Source organism: Psittacula echo, assembly GCF_963264785.1.
Source record: "Psittacula echo genome assembly, chromosome: 4".
In the NCBI taxonomy this organism is placed as follows: Eukaryota; Metazoa; Chordata; class Aves; order Psittaciformes; family Psittacidae; genus Psittacula; species Psittacula echo.
Window position 1 is genome coordinate 109,578,213 of NC_137738.1, and position 23,218 is coordinate 109,601,430.

Genomic DNA, 23,218 nt, shown 5'->3' on the forward strand with positions numbered 1-23,218 from the left:
TTCATTTGCCCTTTGCTCTTGTCCTGAGAATGACTCTTCACCATCTCCTTGCCGCTGAGGACAGTGGACTCTGCCTTGCGCCCTGGTTGCTGTTACATCTCTAGACAGAAGAACTCCAAACAGTTTAACAGCCTTTCCATGGGACTCATGGTTGCTGAGGAGTGCTCTTCGCTGTGACCATGCTCAACAGCCCTATATAGCTTCTTGCAGGACTTCATGGGTGCCAGTTCTGCTGTTATTCCTGGCCTTAACCAGCTGTTGCTGTAGTCAGTGAAGTGCTCCCTGAGACACAATCTCAGCCTTGTGTGTTGAGAACCTTTGCTAAGTCTGTTTAGTTTTAGTGATGTCCAAGCTAGCAATGAGTTCACCATCACTCACATGTGCTATCACTGTCTAATATCTCTTAAACTGGTGTGCTAGAATTGCTCCATGAGCCACACAGCCTTTTCCTTGTGCCACTGTGGTGCTGTTGCTGCAGGGTGAGTGGGATGAGTGGCTGGATGTGCGTGCATGTGCTGCTCTGCCCTGGCACTGTTCTGTGCTGGTGCTGCCAGACTCATTTGCAGGGTGTCTGCTTGTAGGTGCCCCAGAAAAATACCTTTGCCCAACCCTGGTACTGCCTTTTGTGTTCAGCACTCATCTCTGCAGTTCTCTGCCTTCCTGCACTGCCATGGTGTGGGAAAGGACTGGGGGCTTGGGGTTCTTTGTGTGTGTGTGTGTGTCTTTTGTGCCTCAACACCGCATCCAATTTTACATTTAACATAACAGGCTTTGTATGTGGCCACAATGACTGTATTTTGTCGGATATGTTTTTGGTGCCTCTCCCAGCTCCTTCACTCTGCTGCAGTTGTGCTCCTTTGTTTCTTTGTGTGCCCCTGGTCTGGTTGAAGACCTCATGATAGTAGGCATGTGTCTTCCTGGACCCTCAAGGGCAGCACCTCTAAATGTCTTCCAGGGCATCAGAGCTTTTCAAAAACTCTGGTAGTTCTCTGACAGCCCTATATTTTTTTAAAGTACCCCCCTAAAACTTAAAGTTAGCTGGCTAAACAAGGTGGTTTGTGTCTCTGGCGCTATGGCCATGCTCCTTGCAGCCCAAGTTACAGCACAGAAGCACTTGCACACCACCACCATGGTGCTTTTGCTGCTCAGGTACCTCTCTCCTTCCTGGACCACAGAGCAGCACAGACCCTCTGGCCAGCAGCCTGCTGGGAGCTGGCCTTACCCTCCTTCCTGGCCCTGCTGCCAGGGTGCCTCTGTTCTCCGCAGCCTGTTTTGGTGCAGAGAAAGCAGCTGTAATGCCATCCTCAGTGGGACAGCAGTGGCATGCCATTGAGGGTCAGAGGTGTGCAAGACGACCGTAGAGGACCTGCAGCTCTTGCACAGGACACACACAAACAGGTCTCCTCATAAGAGCCATACCCACATGTTCAAGAAGTGCTGATACATGTACCTGTGCACGCACACACACAAACCTGCAACTCAACAGGAACAATGCTACCTTTGAGCCAGGATGCTTTTATTGAAAAGACCCTGCCACAGGGAGTCATTTATCCTGCCCCATTCCCATCTAGCCCTGCAGCAGGAGCTGAGCAGCACCTGGAAGGAAGAGTCCTGAAAGTGCTTTACTGGGAAGTTTATTCCTGGAAGACGATGGATCCTGTGATGCTTGAGTCCAGGGGTGCAGAGCCAGTACCCAGCTCAGTGACAGCCTGCAGAGCAGAGCATGGAGGGAGAGCAGTAGCCAGGGCACTAGTTGCCATCTCTGCAGCAGAGAGCCTCCAGGTATCACCCTATTCCCTCCTACCACCAGTAGAAAGCGCTTGCCTGGGCTTAGCCTCAGCTGTGAACAGAGCAGTGCAGATACCCAGTAAAAGACTTCTGCCTGCAGGCTCTGGGGAGCAAACAAGCACAGTCCAAGCATTACCTCTTCACCAGCCCCAGTGTGGTTGATGGCTCATGTTGTTCTCCTACGAACAGATTGGGCACATGACAACAAGCCAGCAGTCCACCAGCTCTGGGCATTCAGGGGCAGCCCTTTCCAACAGGACTGTGTCACATCAGCCAACCTGGTGCAAGCCACTGGTCCAGCTCCAGGAGTGGAAGCATCAGCAGTGACCATACCATACCCCTTATGAGACAAGAAGAGCCAGGAGCAGGATATGATACTATTGAAGCTAGTGTTGTCTCCAGAGCAGTGGTGAGCTCTGCAGCACATATCCTGCTGAGACCTTGCTTGACCTAACCACATTATCTCCTCCAGGCAGCACAGGCATTGCACTGCCCCAGGGGTGCTCAGCAGCTCCCCCACAAACAGCTTGAATGTGTCAGGACTGAGCCCTAGCTGGGAAATGGCAAAGCCACAGCCATGCCCTGGCACTGCCTGCTCCCATAGCTCTATGGACATCACACCACCCCACAGAATGGCTCCTACCAGCATTCCCTGCCCTTGGCTGCACACTTCGCAGGCCAGCCAGGCACTGTGGCAGCACTAGCTCCTGGTGCTTTTTTGTGTCTTTATCCCCTGCAGCAGGGAGAGGCCTTGAAGCCCCTGCATGGCAATGATGGAGTGCAGTGGAGCCCCACTCTCCAGCAGGGATCCATTCTTCAGCTGTGCTCGCTGGGCCCAGCCCCGCAGATAACCCTGCCACCTCCTGGCCATGACTCCCCTGGCAGCACCGGGGCAAATGCCTGCCTTGCCCCAGCCCCTCAGTCTCAGGGCCTAAAGGGCAGCCCCTCGAGCCCAGACACAGCAGCCAAGAGCACGGTCTGCTCCATGCTGCCTGCCTAGAAGGTGTCCAGTGTCACAGGGCTGCACCCATGCCTTTGGCCAAGCCAGCGTGCAGGGACATTGCCTCCCCTCAAGCTGGCACTCCAGCCGCTCTGCTCCCCTTGGCTTGCCCCTCCAAGGCTGGTGGTGCGGCCCCCAACCCTTTCTCCACTCAGCGCTCCGCAGTGGCAGGGCAGCGGGGCCAGGTGTGCAGGACGGGCATGGCCACACACTGCATGCACGGCTGGGAGCCGGCTCCATGCGCATCCCTGGACGGGCGCCCTCGGGAAAGCGTAAGTTCTGATACGCGGATCTTCTTCGCATGCAGAGTTCCAGGCTGGGCGCCTGGTGCTGCCTCTTCTTCCAAGGCCTGCTTTGGCTCTGGCAGGATGCCCAGGACCCCAGACGCAGAGCTGGTGCTGCACCTACACCTCGATTATATTGACCGAGGGAGACTTCTTCTATGAGAGAAAAATCTGCTTTAAGGCTCTGCTTTGCTAAGTACCTGGGATGCACACCCCACGGCAGAGCCCCCAGCTCCCACAGCAGGCACCAAGACCAGCACACTTCCTCTACAAAAGAGCTGCCAGCTGCTGCTGAGCCCTCTGCCCTGAGCTTCCGATGAATAACCTGTGTGGTGGTGTTCCAGAGCAGGCCCCAGTGAAGGCAGAAAGCAAGCAGGGATAGACCAGTGCAGGAACCATAACAACAGCTGCCCAGCTTGTCCCCCTCCTGCCTGAACATGCCTATGGGATGCAGAAAAGGTGCAGCTTTGGAAGGGCATGGTGAAGGGGCTGTTACAGTGAGAGGACAGGTACCACCCCACAAATGTGGGAGCTGATACATCCTCCCATCTCTTCCAGTGTTTCTCCTGCAATCACCCATGGAGCACACACACACACACTACCCCAGATTGACCAGGGCTCACTGCACTCTAAACCCCCTCAGTTTTTAGGGTGAGAGCATGAGCTGGGGTGTCTCTGGAGAGAGCCAGAACCCGTTCAGGCAGCAAGCCACAGCAGACACCATATGCCATCCCTCCTGCCAGCCCTTCCCTCACCTTGCTCCGCAGCAGCCCTCCGCTCGGTCGCTCTGGTGTGCTGTGCTCCGAGGATGGCTTTGTCTTTTCCTTATTGTTGTTGGAGTCGTTGTCCTTGATGATGTCGTACTGTCTGCAGAAGAGGGCGATCACCGCTGCCAAAAGACAGGGGATGAAGGCCTCCCTCACACTTACTGGCCCCTGCCTCCTCACCCCCAGCATCCCAGATGGAAATCAACCAGGCCCAGGGAACACTGGGGTGCTGGTCTTACAGAATCATAGAATCAAATAATGGTTGGGGTTGGAAAGGATGTTAAGATCTTCAAGTTTCAACCCCCCGCCATGGGCAGGGACACCTCACACTAAAGCATGTCACCCAAGGCTCTGTCCAACCTGGCCTTGAACACTGCCAGGGATGGGGCAGCCACAGGTTCTCTGGGCAGCCTGTTCAGGGCCTCATCACCCTCACAGTAAAGAACTTCTTCCTTATATCTAACCTGAACTTCCTCTGTTTAAGTTTAAACCCATTACCCTCCACCTGTGCCATCCTGGACCACCCTAGGCACTTAGGACAAGGAGAGATTCCTGAAAGACACCACTAGAAAATCCACATTTACTGGAAAGGGAGTTGGGGACAAATGACTTCCCATTCACAGAAGCTGCATATGACCAGTCAGGTGCTGACATGGCTCCTAGGCTTCCTTACTCCCAGGGCAGCCTGCTATTTGCTAGAGCACTGGCTTTAATCAGGTGCTGCACAGGAGCAAATCACCCATCTTGCAGTTTTAGCAGACTCAGGCATGAGCTCCCACAGAGATTCAATGGACTTACTGGAAAGGATGCCAGACCCCTACCAATATGATTGTACCCTTTTGAACGCCATCCTTTTCATGGGCCCTGGATTGCACCTCTGCACCAGCCTGCTGGAATGTTGCTTGTGGCACTCACCAGCCCACATGAGCAGCACAGCCACGATGATGATAATCTCGCCTGTCTGGAGCTGCCTGTCTTTGTCCAACCCTTCCATGGTGATGTCACCTGCAGAGAAGAGAACCCAAGCAGGGCTGGCAGATACCTTCCCACCAGAACCTACTTCAGGAGCAGCAAAACTCGAGGATCTGAGAAGATCCAGAGGAAGGAGGCCCAATCTCCCCCTAACAAGCATGGGTATAGGATGACATCTTCGCTGGAGAGAGGACATGCAGCCTGTGGCTTTCCTGTGTCAGATAAACTGCACTCAATACCAAAGGCAGTCAGGGATTCTAACAGCTTGTCTGGGTTCAAGTAGGGACTGCACAATGCATGGGAGTAATCACTGGCGTTACTCCCTATGTAGAGACCAGGGCAGGTTAAGAAGGCCCTGAGTCCAATACAAACTTACTGAGGGGAATAAGTAATCTACTTGCCCTGTCTTCTCCAAATCACCTTCTTATGGCTAGTGCTGGAGACAGACTCCCACGCCCAGTGGACCCTCTCTGGGCATCATCTCTCTTGGATTCTTGGATTATCTATCATGGACCAGCATGTAGACAACCCCAAGGCGAGAAGGCACTATGTGGGTATGAGTAGGAAAAGAGACTGTGGGGCTCCATCATTTGTCCTCTGGTAGCTTGCAGGCTAGGAGATCTGAGAGCCCATTTAGTATTTGCTTCCTACAGGCAGCAGCTGAGCAGGTCACGGCAGTTGTCCTGACCATAACCTGCTTAGCTGAATAGAGTGCCAAGACCTGGGTTAAGGAGGGCTGTAAACCGGGTCTTGGGGACATCATGGCCATAGTGCAGTGCATAACAGCAGCCTGTACAACCCTGCTACTCATCACGATCCCGTGTGTCCCAAGCAGCCTGCTACTCAGTGCAGCACCTTCCTCGCTGCCCATGTGCTATGGAGACCTCCACATGTGGACCCACTGGCAGCACTTGGGCAAGCTGGGAGGAGCTGCCTCACCTTGGTTAGAGCTGTTGGAAGGGAGGCGGTCGGTCTCCTTCAGGGTTCGGAAGTGGACACGCTTACTGGCCTGGCTTTCTCCATACAGGCCAATGCTCTGCACCTGGATGATGTAATCTGCATCCTCTGCCAAGTCCCACAGCACACAGGCACGGTTGGTGGTGTTCACCTCCCGGATGAAGCGCTGCATCTGTCCATCTTGCCGCTGCCAGAGTGAAGAGCTGTCATCCCCAGGAGGCTGCTCCCAGCTTCACCAGCCTCAGACCCCTGTCTGCAGGGCTGTGCTGGCCCTGTATGCTGCCCTTACTCCTCCCTTCCCAGGCAAACATCCACCCCTCAGGTGGGCCAGGCTGGCCAGCACTTTGCTGTGCAGCATTCCTGTGCAGCCTGAGAGCCAGGTGCCTCCCTGGAGAATTATCTGGGGCTGCAGAGATGGAGCAAGGCAAGCAAAGAAGGGTTATATCACGGCTGAAGCACCATCATCCAGAGAAATCACAGGGAAGCCACTGTGGGACAGCTACCCCCAGTGCAGCCCACAGTCTGCTGCCTCCCACCAGGATGGGCGGCTCAGACACAGCACCCTGGTTTCTCAGAGGTGTCCTCAGGCAAGTGGCAGAAGAGCTCCAAACTGCGTCTAAAGAGCTGACATAGGAGCATGCTGGTAATCAGTGAGAGGGGTCCCCTGATCCCTGGGGATAAAGCCTGGGTACCTGCTGTAAGATGGCATAGCCGATGACCACGTCTCCTTCTGGGACGTCCCAAGAGACTGTGGCAGAGTTTGCCTTCAGCTGCGTCACAGTTACGTTGACAGGGGACGGTGGCCTGTCTGGTGAGAGGCAATGCACAGGAGAGAGCAAAAGAAGAAGTCGTGGAACAGTCACTCACTCCCGCACATCACCATGGGGGGGCCTCTCCATAGCAGCACATTGGCCAGGGCTACAGGGAGCAGCTTCTCCAGTGAATCTGTCCCCAGGAGGGGGGTGGCACAGCAGGTTCATGGGGCTGAGCCCTTGCCATCACTAACACATACATGGCATGGTGCTTCCTGGCCTAGTGGGCAGCTAGTGGGGCTGGAGGGAGGTGTGCAGGCACAGAGCTACTCCCTGCCTGTGCACCTGCCCTTCTGTGGCACCCGATGGCTTTGGCAGTCTTTGCTCACTGGCCAGGGCTCCTCCCTGCCTGGCTGCTGGTGAGAAATGTGCTCACTGCACACCTCACCCTCTGCAGTGTCCTACAGCCAGGAGGGAGGACAAGCTCGTGAGGCATCTGCCTCTTCTATAAAGGGCTTGCTATCAGTGGCAGATATAGCCCATTGCTCATAATATGTGTTCCATGTGAAAGGGATTAGCAATGCTGACCACGTGCCCAGGCTGCCAGACCCAGCTAAAGACACAAAGGGCCCCCGGTAGGCTCCTTCCACCTTGCACACATCAAAATGGGAAACACATGAAGGCCTGTCCTAAGAAAAGAAAGAATTAGAGTTTAAGAGACTGTCTTGACAATTTAACCCGTCCCCGCAGCTCAAAATAACATGAAAAGTGCCTGTAGCTTGTCTCAGAGCACTGCAGAGACCCTGCTATCAGAGAGAATGACATTCACATCAGTTCTTCACAAGGACATCTGCCTGCAGATCTGAAGTACCTTCACTGCTGCTCAGATGTTCATCTGTTGCTAAGTTTACTTCATTCAGCTCCAGCACTAGCAGAAGCAGGCTGCCTGACATGACATGCTCCTGTATAGCCTGGGCACAGAGTAGATTTCTTGGCAATGAAGGCCCAGGTTTCTGTAGGGTCCAGAAAATCCAAACAAATCCTACATTAATGCAAGTCTTCAACCAAGACTGTGATGGTAAAAATCAAGCTTCTCTAAGCTCTGGGGCTGCCCCGTGGATATGCACATCACTGAATGCCTGGCATACCACCCAGAACTGCGTAGGAAGCAGCCCAAACACAGTATTTATATATCAACTGTGACAGAAAAATGGGGCAGCTTTGAATAAACACACTATGCAACTCAATCTGGCCATCTCATCTGCCTGGAATTACTCCTTGCTCTAGAGTGAGGAGGAAAACCCAATGCAGAAGGCAGAGCTGATTTCCCCAGCAGTGCAGTGCCATCGGCTGCGAAGCTTGCAGCAACACTCAGCCGTTGCTATCCTTCAGAAAGCTAGCCTGACTGACCCATGATCTGCACCATCACCGTTTTGAGGTTTCACAGAACTAAGAGCATGGCAGAATCCTGCACAGGAACAAAGACCTGCATAAAGCTAAATTTTGTCTTGAAATTACAAACAGGAGCACATGAAGGAAGAAATCAAGGCTGCTGTTCATGTATCCTCTCTCACTGTAAACAAGACAGTGTCCTTCTACAGGCTGCTTGTGTAGTTCAATGCTGAGATTTATAAAGATAGAAAAAGAGCCCCAGAGGGCACCTGAGAACAAGAAAAAGAGACAACCATAACACCACCAAGTAGCACATTTAGAATTACTAGGAAAGGTAATTTCTGCAGGTCAGCTATTTAAATTCATATCTGAATAGACACAGCTCCAGATCAAACCAGGAGAAGGCTGTGATTCCCGCTCTGAGAAATGCAGGGTTGTGGTCAACTGGGGGCAATTAAGACATATAGGAGAGTCATTCACAGAGCCCAGAAAACACATTCTCAGAGAGACACTGGGGCTGAGTGCATCCCCAGCAGAAGCCTGCTGCATCACCAGGAGAGAGTCATTGGAGATAACATGAGCAAGGACATCACGGGATGCTGCACCTTCTCTTTCAGAACAGGAGGCTGGAAAACTGGAAAGGATTTAAAGATAGACCCAAATGTCCTTTATTCCACAAAGAGTGTGTCTCCTTAGAGTTTTGCCAGTGGGAATCTGGTTCACAACTTTAACCTACGAGAGGGAGTCTCTGAGCCATGTCTTTATCTGTACATCTCTGTCTCCCACCAGCAAAACAGGCTGAATAAAGCTGCAGTCCCCAGACCTGGCCACTGACTGGAGCATGTGGATTCTGTGGGCACAGAGCTGAGCTCCCCATAGATGTGGTCTGGTTTTCCACTCCAGCCATGGCCAGTGTGCAAGTTAGTTGTACAACTAATGACTGAGCTGTAGACAGCACCTTGTCAGCCAGCAAATAACCACTCCCTTGCACTGTCCCAAGCAGAAGCATCTTAGGTGTGGCTGCAGTGTTTCTACTAGCCTTCAGGTTGTCCAACCGGACAACTGTAGCAGAACAGTTGTCCAAGGCTACCTCTATGCTAGCAAATACAACGAGGTTAGAATCATCCCAGTAATCCCATGGTGGAGGATAGTCCTGTGAACTGCTTTGGTCCGAACCAGCCAGCATGTGCCCAAATCACCCTAGGGCCTGGCTCAGGAGTTAGCCCAAGCTATGAACCGTTCTACTAGGTAGCGCTAATGTGCTCCCCTCTTTGGAACTCATGAGCTTAGTGCTACGTATGTGATCAGACCCTGCCAGCTGGCCTTAGGACAAGAGCAGGACAACAGGATACATCTACAGTAATAAATTAGGCAGCTTTTTGCATTGAACAGAATGAGAAGAGGTCTGAACATGCCCAAAGAGGACTGTTGGACTTCCCAACCTTTAAGTGTATCCAAGGAAATGAAAGGCAGGGTCTGATAACTCAGGAATGCCAAAGTCTGTAGACAGAGCTTGTCGCACGCTCCCTGCTCTGCAGAAGAATTTTCTAGGCTTCCACAGGGAGCCCAGCCCAGCCCAGGTTTTCAGGCTGGGGATGCTGAGACGTGGCCCTAGGGCTGAGTCACTCCATGGTTTGAGAACACGGACACTGCACTGATCCACGAGCCACGCTGCTGGGTGCACACAGGGCTGACAGTGTTGCTTGAACTGCACTTAGCCAGAGCTTGCACAGGCTGTGTGTAGGGACCTTCACTCACCAGCAGCAGAAGGGCATCCTTGGGGGGGACACCACCCTGATATCAAAGACAGTACACTCCAGCATGATCTGCTGTTACATGCAGAACCCATCCCCAGATGTCCCACATGGAGAAAGGGGAGGGCAAGAGGACATGGGGACACAGCACAGTCACAGCACACATGGCTAGTCAGTGCTCCAGATCTCATGCATTGTAAACACACTTTGTGCAAGCTCCAGGTAAGCAGACCTGAACCTGTGTGACACTAAGACCTGAAGGTGCCCAGGCTGCAGTTCTTCGTTGGAAAACACTCCACTTCATCTGAGTGTCCCTTGGTCAGTTTGTAATTCAGAAAACAGCAGAAAATACATTCCTGAGCACACAGGATTTGCACACCTAGCAGTTTCAGAAGCCGAAGCTAGAGAACTTCACCCTAGAAATACAGGGGCAATGTTTAATCCCAAAGACATGCAAGATGAGACCTTGCTGAAAGCTGGCGTGACAAGAACTCCAAGAAACAGCTCTGTGAGCTGGAAGCTTTGTGTATGATCCTCACATTAAGCCTAACATTCTCCATCCTGCTCTGCAGCTGAGGTCAGAGCAGTTTCATGCCAGAGCTGTTGCCATAAAGATCTGTGAGTGCAAAGGCTCCAAAAAAATGTACTCTTTTGAAGCCAGCTATTAAAAACATTCTGTAAAGCCAAGATGCTCCGGCAGCCTGCTGGGCTGTCTGCGAAAAGCATGCCACAGTTAAGCCCTGCCCAGTGCATTAATTGCTAATGGTTCTGCATCATTTATAAGTTATTCAGGTTCACTTTTGATTAAAGGCATATTAAGAAAATGGCCACACCACAGGAAGAGCAATCACTTACTTAAGGCCTGGCACACCCTTTTGTCCTGTCAGCACAGCAGTGCCTTCCTTTCAGGCCTGCTGAAGAGGTGGGAAGAGTTGGTCCAGTGTGCTGGAGCCAGCAGCACTGCAGCCTGAGGCTGAGCATGGGCACATGGGGAGGGCTTACCTGTGGGCAGCTGAGCACTGAACTAGATCTGCCACACAACCTGGCTTTGTAGGTTAGGGAAGGGGCCAGACAGATGCCCTTCAGGAATCATGCTGGCAGATGTTGTGCTGCATAGGGATGGGGTACAGCCCCACTGGTGTCCTCCCCATCCTGCTGTGACTCCAGAGAGGGGACCTCACCTGTCCCTCAGCCCATGCCCTTAGGACTGCTGCTCAAGGGCACCCAGATGTTTGCCCAACTTATCCCTGCAGCAGGGAGGTAAGCATCAGACTGCACGGCTAAAAATAAGTGCCCCCTTTTTAACAACCCTAACTGCATCTCTTCCCTAATTTGTCAGGCCCTGGAGCGCGTATTTTGCAAAGAGACTGAAAACATGGCAGAACATATCAGGACATGTCTGATACTGGCAATTCAATTTAATATCAAGGGGCAAACAGACAGCAGAAGGCTGCCACTGACACAGGGTCATTCAGACAAGTCAAGGGAAGAAACGACAGAGTTACCCCAGGGTGCCGACAGTGTCTTAGCAAACACCAGCCCAGGGAAAGCGAGGCAGGAAGGCACAGGAACAGCCTGTCAGCCAGCAGCCCAGCATACAGCACCGGAGCATCCCTGCCAAGGGGCATTAACTCTCTCAGGACTCGCTGCGAGGGACAGGGATGCGACACGGGGAGACCCTCCTCTGCGGGGGACAAGGAGAGCCCGCACTTCCCCACCGCCTCGCCTAGAAGTGGGAGGCTTCGGGAGCCAAAGTCATGGGCAGCACCTCCAGGTGCCCCCGGCGGAGCCTGGTGCCCCCCAGTGCAGGCAGCACGGCCGCACCATCTCACCCTGTGTCACGGGGAGGGAGCGGGACGCGACACGGCTGAAGGCATGGCCAGCTCGGACAGCACGGCGTCCCGCGGGGTCTGCCCGGGCGCCGGAGCGGTAGGACCAGGCCCCATGGCCAAGGCCATACTAGGAACAAGGGCAAGCCCTCAGGGGAGTACGGCGGGGCCCCAGGCCACAGCAGCATCCGGCGACCGGCGGACGGCCCGGACGGCGCCTGGCACGGTCCTTTGCCCGAGGAGCGATAACCCCGCGTCCCCGCCCGGCCCCGCCGCAGGCGGCATCTCGGGCCCCGCGGCAGGGAACGGGGCGACACGCGTCCCCTTATCCCGTCCCGCCGCACTTACTGGCTCGCACAAGGCAGAAGTCGCAGCTGAAGAGCACCAGGACAGGGTTGAGGAATACCGAGAAGCGGGCCATGGCAGCGGGCCGGACTGCGGCCCCGGCCCGGGCGGCAGCCCAGCCACCGGCCCGGCTCCCTGCGCCGCGGGACGGAGCGGGGCCGAGCCCCGGCCGCAGCGCGGGAAGGGCGGAACGATCGCCAGGACCTCCCCCGGCCCGCACCGCCCTGCGCCGCCCCCCCCGAGCGGCACCGCAGCGGCTCCGACACCGCCTCCCAGCCGTATCCCCACAATCAGCAGCACCGCCCCCCGAGCTGAGCTCCCCACAACGCCAGTGCCAACCCCGAGGGCTCTCGGTGTGTGTGTGTCAGTGCCGTACCCCCGTCCCCATCAGCGCTGCTCCCCTCAAACACCAGTGCCCGCCGCATGCTCTACCCCCAGGGACCACCAGTGACGACTGTCTCCATGCAATCTTCCCTCATGCAGTGTGTTCACGCGTCCTTTGTTACACAACCACCCTCCCCGCTTGCAGTGTCCTGGTGTGGGCACTGCTCCTGCACCCATGCACAGCTTCTCAAGCCCATGGCTCCTGCCCTGCGGGTTTGTCCCATGGCAGCATGCTGCCTCCATGTCTGGCAGTGGCTGGCTGCCGCTCCATCCTGCTGATATGATATCGATGTGTGGAGAGTGGCCAAGCACTGTGCAAAAGGATCCAGGACCCTGGAGGGCTCCTGTGACGAGCCAGCCCCACAGACGCACGGAGCTGCAGATGCAGAGTTGCCACCCATCATCCTGATCCTTTCTCTGATGATCCTCACTTGTGCGTTGTCATCAGTTAACAAGTTTAACCTTTCAAAATTCACTTGACCATGGCCACCTCAGGGGCTTGCCTGAGCCTTTGGCAAGAGCTGGCCCCAGCAGAGCTATGCGGGGGTTACGCCTGTGGGCAGGGTTCTTGTCAGGCACATGTGGAAGAGAGCTGCAGCTGGAGATGCTCCTGAATTATGGCACCTGAATGTTTGGTAATGGGGACAGACACCCTTCTGCCCCATTTTGCTGTAGACCTACCTCCAACATGAGCTCTTGCTCACCTCCCAGCGAAGTCTGAATGAAGGCAGGGAGACACTTTGAAGTATTGCTGAGAGCAATCTTTGTTAATCTGTGGGATGCTGGCCATCCTGGAGGTAACTCCATTCTCATTGTTGTCTAGGCTGCTACTCTCTCAGGCTTTGGGGCAGTGCTTTCTGCAGGGCCAGCTGAGCTGCACTGCAGTCCACAGGCAGTGGTTAACTGTAAACTCCAATATTTAGGTGCCCCTTCTTGCCTTCCATCTGAACAAACAGATGTTCATAGAATCATAGAATGGTTTGTGTTGGAAAGAACCTTAAAGATCATCCAGTTCCAACCCCTCTATCTGCGTGCTGGGGAGAGAACTTCAAGGAAAATCAAGGGTAGAGCTGGCAACTGCAATAATACGACTGCAGGGGGGTTTAGTGGAACACTTTATTGTCTCTTCTCTGCAAGACCCATTCTCACTCAGTCTCTGTAGTTGTGTTCTGATCCACACTAGGTTATTACAGAGCTGTTAACCTGGCGGGTGGTGTTAATATTGACTACTCCTGTCTTTGCCACCAGTCACAAATTCAGGCTCTTTGTCACTGCTTTCTAGCATTGGTTCCTCTATTCAGGTAGCCCAGTGAGCAGCAAGCACTGTGTGTACTAATGTCAAACAGCTTCTAGTCATACGGCAGCTCTAACCAGAATAACTCAAGTCAGGTTCTTCCTCCATACACTGAATCATGGACATAACTTCATACTGTGCTTTATTCTATTGGAAATTGACTTCTATAATTTGGTTTATTTGTATTTTAGTGGATTAGTTATTTTACCTGCATACTAAACTATTACTTCAGCTCCAACTGTTATCAGCACCATGACTTTGCTTCGTGATATACATATGTTTGCATATATGGAAGTTTATACCTGACCGGCCTTGGCCACCACTGCTGGCTGAAAAGCATTCTCAGCCTTCATACACCCACCAGATCAGTTGTTCTGCATGTGGGTAAGGACATGCTGTGCTACTCAGGGCAATCCTGGTAGCTTACAATCATCTCTCTCCGGTGCCACACCATCCCCTTATGTGCTGCAGTGAAGAAGAACCCTGTCACTGTGCACAGGGAGAAGCACAGTGTGCTTTAAGAGCAGAGGAGGGCATTTGTATCTATGGATTCAGTCTATAAATAATAAATACTGAGAGTGCAAACTCTCCACACATATTTTATTATCATTTGAGTGTTTGGGGTTCTGGCCAGGCAAAATTCAATTTGCAATCACAAATCAGAAACTAATACATCTAAATTGCATCACATCACCCTGCTGTCATCTTTCTTTGCCCAATACTGAATACACCAGCAAGGGTTCTCAGTGCAATAGGAATTTACCTCTGTGTCTATGCCCATGAACCTTGGGAGCTGGGAGAGTTTTAGATTTATGCTTTTGTCATGCCATACTTTTTAGCATATAAATGTTACTGATTAAATGAAACCCACAATATATGTGTGCATTTTGTGACCCTATTCTAAACCTTAGTCAGCTTTTAACTAGTGTGAGGTGGGTGTTCACAGATTTATGGAAAGAATTAATATAACATGACCTGCAATAGCTGAGTCCTGACCTCTGGGACTGAGCTGTGACTGTTCCTTTCCTGGGATCCCACACTCGTGCAATTATTTCCCCAAGAAACATCAAGTTTATGAATGTCTGTGTGAGTGTCCGTGTCCTCCATCCTCTCTCTGACAGAGCAAGTCAGAGCGGGTCCTGTTCGGCCCGTGTTTGCCTCCAGAGAGCAGCACAATAGTGCTGCCAAGACTGGAATCCTGACCGCTCCAGCTCCCTGCTGAAGAGCCTCCAGTGGCCAGCTCCAACCTGATTATGCCTATGGAAACATCCAGCAGCTTCTGCTGTGACTCCAGGTGGCCGCCTCTGGGTGAGCACCATCCTTCTAACAGTGGCAGGCTGCCCTAGAGGACAGTGCCAATGCCAGATCTGCCTCTGCACCCTCAGGCCCTGTCTTCTGACTAGTCCCATGGCTGCCTGCCATGTGCTGTGGCTGCTGTTCTGCGTGGGCTGTTGTCTTGCCTCGTGCCTGGAAGATAATGTCCAATGTATGTTGTGAGGGTTCATTCATATCAATTCAGGTGCTGCCTGCTGTATCTTATTTCTCTCCCATTGAGGTGGAATTGAGTCATTGATCCCTTGCAATAATAACAGTGGAGGGCAAAGTTACAGCAAATCACAGATATTTTCTATAAAGCTGATACAGGCAATTCCCCCATTGTCTTCAGCCAAGGAATGGGATCAGATCCATCACCAGCTTGTAGATATCAATCCTTGGATACTTCATGAACTTCATGAAATGCAGAAATCCCATGTGCTAATCATTAATAATTTCCAGTCTTCTTTTTTTGTTCATTTGGTGATGGTGCTTTTTACCATCTGCTGCATAATTGGTGTGGGGGAATTCAATGCTGCCCAAGAACAGACATGCATACTTTTGATTATCACAGGGTATTGTGAAGTCAAGAATTATGCTGTGTAATTATGTGCAATGTGAAAAGTAATTTATTCTGTTGGGTTTAGACCAGCTGCCAAATTACGTCTTCTGGTGCTTCCTGGCTTCTATTGTAGGAAGCAGTTAATAATTGTTTGCTATGTATATGCACTGCATCATTTGTGACACTGCAGATCCCAGTCAGCTCTCTCAGCTGATAATTTCTTTTCTACCCTTTTAAGATGGGACAGCTAGACAACATATGGTGTTCGGGATGTGGGTGTCCTCTGTATTGATACACTGATTATAATGTTACCACTCAGCCCTTTCTCAGATCATTTACACCGTGTGAAAGCGTTCAAGCCAAGAGCCTAGTAAAGCTAAAAAGAGATCTGACAAGTGTGTTGGTAGCAAAAGCAGCCGGTATTATCATGGTCATCGAGCGCACAAATGATGGCAGTTACTGAGCTTCTTTGCTTATGAACTAAAATCGGCCTCTATTGAAGCAGATGCTTTGTGAGGCCACTCCAAAAGGGAGATGTGCCTGAGGGCTGGAAGAAAGCAAATACCACATGAGCTACCACTGCGCTGTGTCTCTGGTCTGGGCTCTATCCCTCAGCACTGATCCTGCAGCTCAGCAGTAGAGGCAGAGCTGCTCACCTTCTTCCCCTCTTCTTTCTTGCCCACTGTAGGATATGCAGCAGCAGGAGCCTGGAGAGGCTGATGGAGGGCCAGGCAGAGGTGAGGATGCTGCTGTTCACCCACCCCTGGCTGTGCCAGGTATGTGGGGCCAATGGGGTGAGCCTGTGCAGGAAGGAGAGCTCTGTCTGCCACTTGGCAAGCGGAGAGGGTTGGGGAGCCATGAGAAATGCCTGCACGTCCTTGGTGGTGCTGTTGAGAGGAAATAGGCTGAGAGAACCTGGGAGGGCAAAGGGCCCAACCCTTCTGTGCTCAGGCTGCTGGTGCTGCGTGGCAGCTTGCTGATGGCTCTTTCTGCTATGGGGCTGCTCTTTAAGCACAGCCTGGTTCTTGCAGACTGATGCCAAGCAAGGGCCTCTGCCAGCCCCATTTGGCAATGGAGGGGGACTTTGCTGCTCATCAGGTGAGTTTGGAGAAAAAGGCAGGAAGGCCCTTCACAGGCAAAGCAGTTGCAACCTGGGAAAATTAGTTTACTACCAATCATAGAATCATAGAATCATAGAATAGTTAGGGTTGGAAAGGACCTTAAGATCATCTAGTTCCAACCCCCCTGCCATGGGCAGGGACACCTCACACTAAACCATATCACCCAAGGCTCTGTCCAACCTGGCCTTGAACACCACCAAGGATGGAGCATTCACAACCTCCCTGGGCAACCCATTCCAGTGCCTCACCACCCTCTCAGTAAAGAATTTCTTCCTTAGATCCAATCTAAACTTCCCCTGTTTAAGTTTGAACCCGTTACCCCTTGTCCTGTCACTACAGTCCCTGATGAATAGTCCATCCCCAGAATCCTTGTAGGCCCCCTTCAGATACTGGAAGGCTGCTATGAGGTCTCCACGCAGCCTTCTCTTCTCCAGGCTGAACAGCCCCAACTTTCTCAGCCTACCTTCGTATGGGAGGTGCTCCGGTCCCCTGATCATCCTCGTGGCCCTCCTCTGGACTTGTTCCAACAGTTCCATGTCCTTTTTATGTTGAGGACGCCAGAACTGCACACAATACTCCAAGTGAGGTCTCATGAGAGCAGAGTAGAGGGGCAGGATCACCTCCTTCGACCTGCTGGTCATGCTCCTTTTGATGCAGCCCAGGATACAGTTGGCTTTCTGGGCTGCGAGCGCACACTGAAGCCGGCTCATGTTCATTTTCTCATCGACCAACACCCCCAAGTCCTTCTCTGCAGGGCTGCTCTGAATCTCTTCTCTGCCCAACCTGTAGCCGTGCCTGGGATTGCTCCGACCCAGGTGTAGGACCTTGCACTTGGCATGGTTAAACTTCATCAGGTTGGCATCAACCCACCTCACAAGCGTGTCGAGGTCCCTCTGGATGGCATCCCTTCCCTCCGGCGTATCAACCGAACCATCCAGCTTGGTGTCATCAGCAAACTTGCTGAGGGCGCACTCAATCTCACTGTCCATGTCACCGACAAAGATGTTGAACAAGGCCGGTCCCAACACCGATCCCTGAGGGACACCACTCGTTACCGGTTTCCAGCCGGACATCGAGCCATTGACCACAACTCTTGGCATGCAGCCATCCAGCCAGTTCTTTATCCACCGAGTGGTCCACCCATCAAATTGATGTCTCTCCAATTTAGAGGCAAGGATGTCATGTGGGACAGTGTCGAATGCTTTGCACAAGTCCAGGTAGATGACGTCAACTGCTCTGCCCCTGTCCATCAGTTCTGTAGCCCCATCATAGAAGGCCACCAAATTGGTCAGGCAGGATTTCCCCTTAGTGAAGCCATGCTGGCTGTCACCAAGAACCTTGTTGTTTTTCATGTGCCTTAGCGAACTGTCGTGGTTTAAGCCCAGGCCGTAAATCAGAACCATGCAGTCCACTACCCCCCCCCACCTTTCTTCCCTCCGCTTCTGCAGGGACGGGGAGGAGAATCAAAAGAATGCAACTTCCACGGGTTGAGATAAGAACAGTTTAATAAGTAAGGTATAACACAAATCACTACTGCTACCACTAATAGTAATAATGATAAAGGAAATAACAAGGAAGAGAATACAACTGCTCACCAACCGGTACCTCGCCCCCACCCTGCCATGATCCAGCCCTTCCGGGCCCCCAGTTCTACATCCTGGGCATGATGTGCTGTGGTATGGAATACCTCTTTGGCGAGTTTGGGTCAGGTGTCCTGTCCCTGCTTCCTCCCAGCTTCTCCTCCTCCCTGGCAGAGCATGAGACTCACAAAGTCTTTGGTCAGTCTAAACATCTGTGTTATCAGCTTTGTTCCCAGGCTGAAAGTCAAAAACACAGTGCTGCAACAGCTACTAAGAAGGAGAAAAACTGACTGCTACTGCTGAACCCAGGACACATGCCTTCCAGGAGAATCTGCTCCAAGATTTTGCCAGGCACAGAGGTGAGACTGACTGGTCTGTAATTCCCCGGGTCATCCATTTTCCCCTTCTTGAAAATGGGGGTTATATTTCCCTTTTTCCAGTCATCGGGAACTTCACCTGACTGCCATGACTTTTCAAATATGATGGCCAGTGGCTTAGCAACTTCATTTGCCAGCTCCCTCAGGACCCACGGATGGATTCCGTCAGGTCCCATGGACTTGTGTACGTTCAGGTTTTTATGATGGTCTTGAACCAGATCCTCTCCTACAGTGGGCCTAGGGTCTTCATTCTCACAGTTCCTGCATCTGCCTTCCAAGACTTGGGTGGTGCGGTCAGAGATTTTGCAAGTGAAGACCGAGGCAAAGAAGTCATTAAGAACCTAAATCAGGCTAGGATAATAAGTAATAAACCCTAAATCTTAACACATCTTCCCCCTACCTTTCCCTTCTTTCCAGGCTCAACTTCACTCCCAGATTTTCTACCTCCTCCCTCTCAGTGGTGCAGGGGGATGGGGAATGGGGGCTCTGGTCAGTTTGTCACACATTGTCTCTGCCGCTCCTTCCTTCTCAGGGGAGGACTCCTCACACTTTTTCCCTGCTGCAGCGTGGAGTCCCTCCCACTGGACTCCTCCATGAACTTCTCCAAGGTGAGTCCTTCCCACAAACTGCAGTTCTTCATGAACTGCTCCAGTGTGGGACCCTTCCACAGTTGCAGCCCTTTAAGAATAGACTGCTCCACTGCGGGTCCCCTATGAGGTCACAGCCTCCTTTGGGCATCCTCCTGCTCTGGGGTGGGGTCCTCCATGGGCTGTAGGTGGATATCTGCTGCTCCGTGGGCCTCCATGGGCTGCACAGGCACAGCCTGCCTCACCATGGGCTGTATCACGGGCTGCAGGGGAGCCTCTGCTCCAGCACCTGGAGAACCTCCTGCCTCCTTCCGCACTGTCTGCAGGGCTGTTGCTCTCACATATTCCCACCCCTCTCAGGCTGTTGTTGCACAGAGGGTTTTTTCCCTTCTTAAATCTGTTGTCACAGAGGTGCTACCACTGTTGCTGATGAGCTCAGCTTTGGCCAGTGGCAGGTCTGTCTTGGAATCAGTTGGCATCAGCTCTATTGAACACAGGAAAGCCTCTATCAGCTTCTCACAAAAACCACCTCTATAGCCCTCCTGCTACCAAAACCTTGGCTTGCAAACCCAATACAGAGTCCTTAAGAGGGAGGTTTGGGCAAAGCAGCTTATGGTGAAAGCCTAAATTAGCCCTGGTTGTTTAGCCTAGAAACTATGAAACAGAGGGGGATGTGCTGACAACTTCTTTTTATATGCCTGACAGCTGCTAGGTATATTCAAAGCTGCTGCAGAGACTGGAATGGTCTGTGCTGTGTCTGGGGGTAGGACTTGAGCCCATGTTGGCCTGACCTGCATGGAGCCAGGGCTAGTTGCTACTCTCAGTGTGAGACTGGGGGATGCTGAGCTGGTTTCCAGCTTCCCATCCCATCCCAAGGGCTGTCTTTCTTCTGACACCTCCTCCCTCATGTTTATTCAGATTAGGATCACAATAATTTGCCACCTGCATCACTGACACTGGGACCTACTCATTGTGTTTGCTTGTGCTCACTGTGCAATTGGTCCCATTATCTGGTAGCAGAGCTGAAGTTCCCACAGGAAGAGAATATGCCTGCCTGCCAGCCTGGCTCCTCCTCATGCCTCTGTTCAGCGCAGGTAGCGCGTCAACCTGCAGTGCTCCACAATGACAGGTGGAGAGCCAGGGTTGCTCTCTAATGGGAAGGAGGGCAGACCTGTGCAAAGCCTTCATGTCCTTCCTGTCACTGGCTATGGGGCAGGCAGCTGTGAGGGACATGGCACAACAAGACAAGGCACAAACTGGGCAGCCCGTGAGATAGAGAGCCCTGTGTGATTGGGGTATTACACGCACCTAGCATGGCAGTGGTGTGGTGGCATGGAACCTCCCTCTCCGGCACAGTGTCTGCCCTGCAGACACTTTCATGCCCTTGCATGGAAGTGGCTGATGGCCAGGGACATCAGAGACCAGACTACCTTGTGCCAGTGACACAGCCTGTCCCTACAGCAGGAGGCTGGGCTCCAATGCAGTGCCTGGAGCTGGAAGTGTCCTCACTGCTTCACTCCTGCTCCACATGGCAGCATTCCTGTGACAGGGCCATGCCTCTCCTCATCTGCTCCTGTGCTGGCCCAACCAGCCTCAGCTTGACTGGGCTACGCTGCCCAGTGAATAGTGTGAATAGTCACAGCCCTGCTCTAACTGCTCGGTGCACTCTGTTTATGTCCCACAGCATCACAGAGCTGTTGTGTTGCACTAGACCCAGATACTTACCTACATCCTTGTAGGCTGAGACAAAGGCACAGAGATCCCTACCAGCCCCCTCCATCCACAGAAAGCATCATCTAATACCTTCTGATCCACTCTCTTTGTTGTGTCCCACTCCCAGGAGTCAATGCCATCTGTCCCAGCCTGTGCTGGGATTGGAATCATGTCCCCCTCCTCATGTGGGAGCTGCAGATGTTGTGGAAGCTGTGGCTGCCCCATTCTTGGCAGCGTCCAATGCCAGGTTGGTTGAGGCATGGAGTAACCCAGTTTAGTGGAAGGTATCCCTGTCTGTGGCAGGGGGGTGGAACTGCATGAGTGTAAGGTCTTTTCCAACCCAAACCATTCTATGATGAATGGTCTCCCATATGGAGACAGGCTGAGAAAGTTGGGACTGTTCAGCCTGGAGAAGAGAAGGCTGCGTGGAGACCTCATAGCAGCCTTCCAGTGTCTGAAGGGGGCTACAAGGATGCTGGGGATGGACTATTCATCAGGGACTGTAGTGACAGGACAAGGGGTAACGGGTTCAAACTTAAACAGGGGAAGTTTAGATTGGATATAAGGAAGAAATTCTTTCCTGTGAGGGTGGTGAGGCACTGGAATGGGTTGCCCAGGGAGGTTGTGAATGCTCCATCCTTGGTGGTGTTCAAGGCCAGGTTGGATGAGGCCTTGGGTGACATGGTTTAGTGTGAGGTGTCCCTGCCCATGGCAGGGGGGTTGGAACTAGATGATCTTAAGGTCCTTTCCAACCCTAACTATTCTATGATTCTGTGATTCTATGATTCTATCTGGAGATCCCTCTGCCCATTCAGAGACCTGCTGTTGGCAAGGTCTGTATCTCAGCCCCATGGCACTGAGCACCTGCTGGCTTTGCTGTGCTTGCTTCCAATAAACTGTTGAAATTACTGCAGATGGTTTCAGCACAGACACAGTTTCAGGTTATGGTTCCTTGTGACCAGGATTGTTTATTCTTCACCAAACCCACAGGGTACTGAACCCTGCTGTTTGTGCTCTCTGCTCACTCACAGTGGGATGTCTATGAGCACCAGTTATTGCTGAGGTCTCAGCAGCCAGCACCAGTGCTCAGACCTCCTCAGTTCCAGGGGAACTCCATTGAGACAGGAGCCCCAGGAAAAGCTGCAGAAGGAAAATATGCACTCTTACAGGCATATTCAGACAGAAGCATTGGTTCTTGGATTTATCCCCAGTGTCCAAATGTGTTACAGACTTGCCAGGAAGCTGAAGAGCTACAAGAAATCAGACTGTTGTATTATTAATACATCTTATGACATGTGATATGTAGATGGATTATTGTAGATTTGAAAGTTTTAAGACTGTTTATGAACCTGTCTGGACAGGAGCAGTGGGTTGGAGACAAACAAAAAACATTGCAGTGAAAGGAAGACAAAAGAAAAATTGTTTGAGCCAGGAAATTATCAGCATTAATATTAGTGATAATAATTTCCCATGTGTCTTCCATTTGCTTAGCAAGAATCATATCATGAAGCTTGTTGAATATAATTTAGAAGTGAAGCCCAAGAAATTCCCATCAAGGATGTCCTCAGGGGCTGAAGCATCTTCAGAAAGTCTGTCTTGACAGTAGCCAAACACACATATTTATTTCACTCGATGTGCCGCAGGTGGCATGTTCCAGAGACTGTCCTGTCAAGTCATTGCATTTTACTTGTAACTTCCTGTCAGATATTTAACTGTTTAAATATTTAAACTTTGGGGAAAGAAAATATCTCCCCATCCCCAACAAACAAACCCCTAAACAAAAACCCCACCACAAACCCTTAGCTTGTTTTTACTACAAAGGCCACCTTGTGCACAGCAGGACTGGTACCCCCACACTGAACTTTTCAGTACCCTGCCCTCCAGAGGCACTGAAGCAATGAAACCATGTAATGCAGATTCTTCATCTCTGCAGCACAGCATGGAAAATGGTCCCTGTGGGGGAGCTTTGCCTTGGTGGCTCTGGCAACAGGAGGTGCAGACAGAGGCATTTCTTGAGGAGCATCTCTTGAGCATCTTTCATCTAGCCCATCCCTAGGTCACAGCAAGGCCTGCCTGGCACCTCTCAACTCTGCTCTTTGTCTATAGAAGTCTGGAAACCTGGTTGCATACATGCAACAGCTTGCCATTTAACTGTCTGGATTAATGATACAGTGAAGGGCTGGCAAGGCAGGATGAAGTGAGCTGCAGTGATTGGTGGAGTGCCCAGCCCTTGTTGGACCTGGACCCAACCAAACTGCAGCAGTACCTGGCTCTGGGCCTTGCAGAGTCTGCCTGAGCTGCTGTGCTCTTCTGGGGCCTGGACCATGGAAGGGATGAAGAAGTACAGGCTTGTCATTGAGACACTGGATCCTGGCAGGTGGGAACCGAAGACCCCTGCATGTTGTGGGTCAATGTGCTTCACCTGGGGAAAGATGGAGAGAGGGGG

General features: G+C 52.1%; 1 protein-coding gene across 1 annotated transcript; it reads right to left on the bottom strand.

Annotated features, from left to right (window-relative positions):
• Positions 1–3,192: 3,192 nt before the first annotated feature.
• Positions 3,193–11,916, bottom strand: FNDC4 (fibronectin type III domain containing 4; the record flags this gene model as incomplete). The annotated part of the gene is made up of 6 exons (XM_080615583.1): positions 3,193–3,228; positions 3,828–3,961; positions 4,755–4,844; positions 5,751–5,955; positions 6,461–6,576; positions 11,844–11,916. 6 exons carry the CDS (start codon positions 11,914–11,916, stop codon positions 3,193–3,195), a joined length of 654 nt encoding a protein of 217 aa, XP_080471709.1.
• Between the last annotated feature and the right edge of the window lie 11,302 nt (positions 11,917–23,218).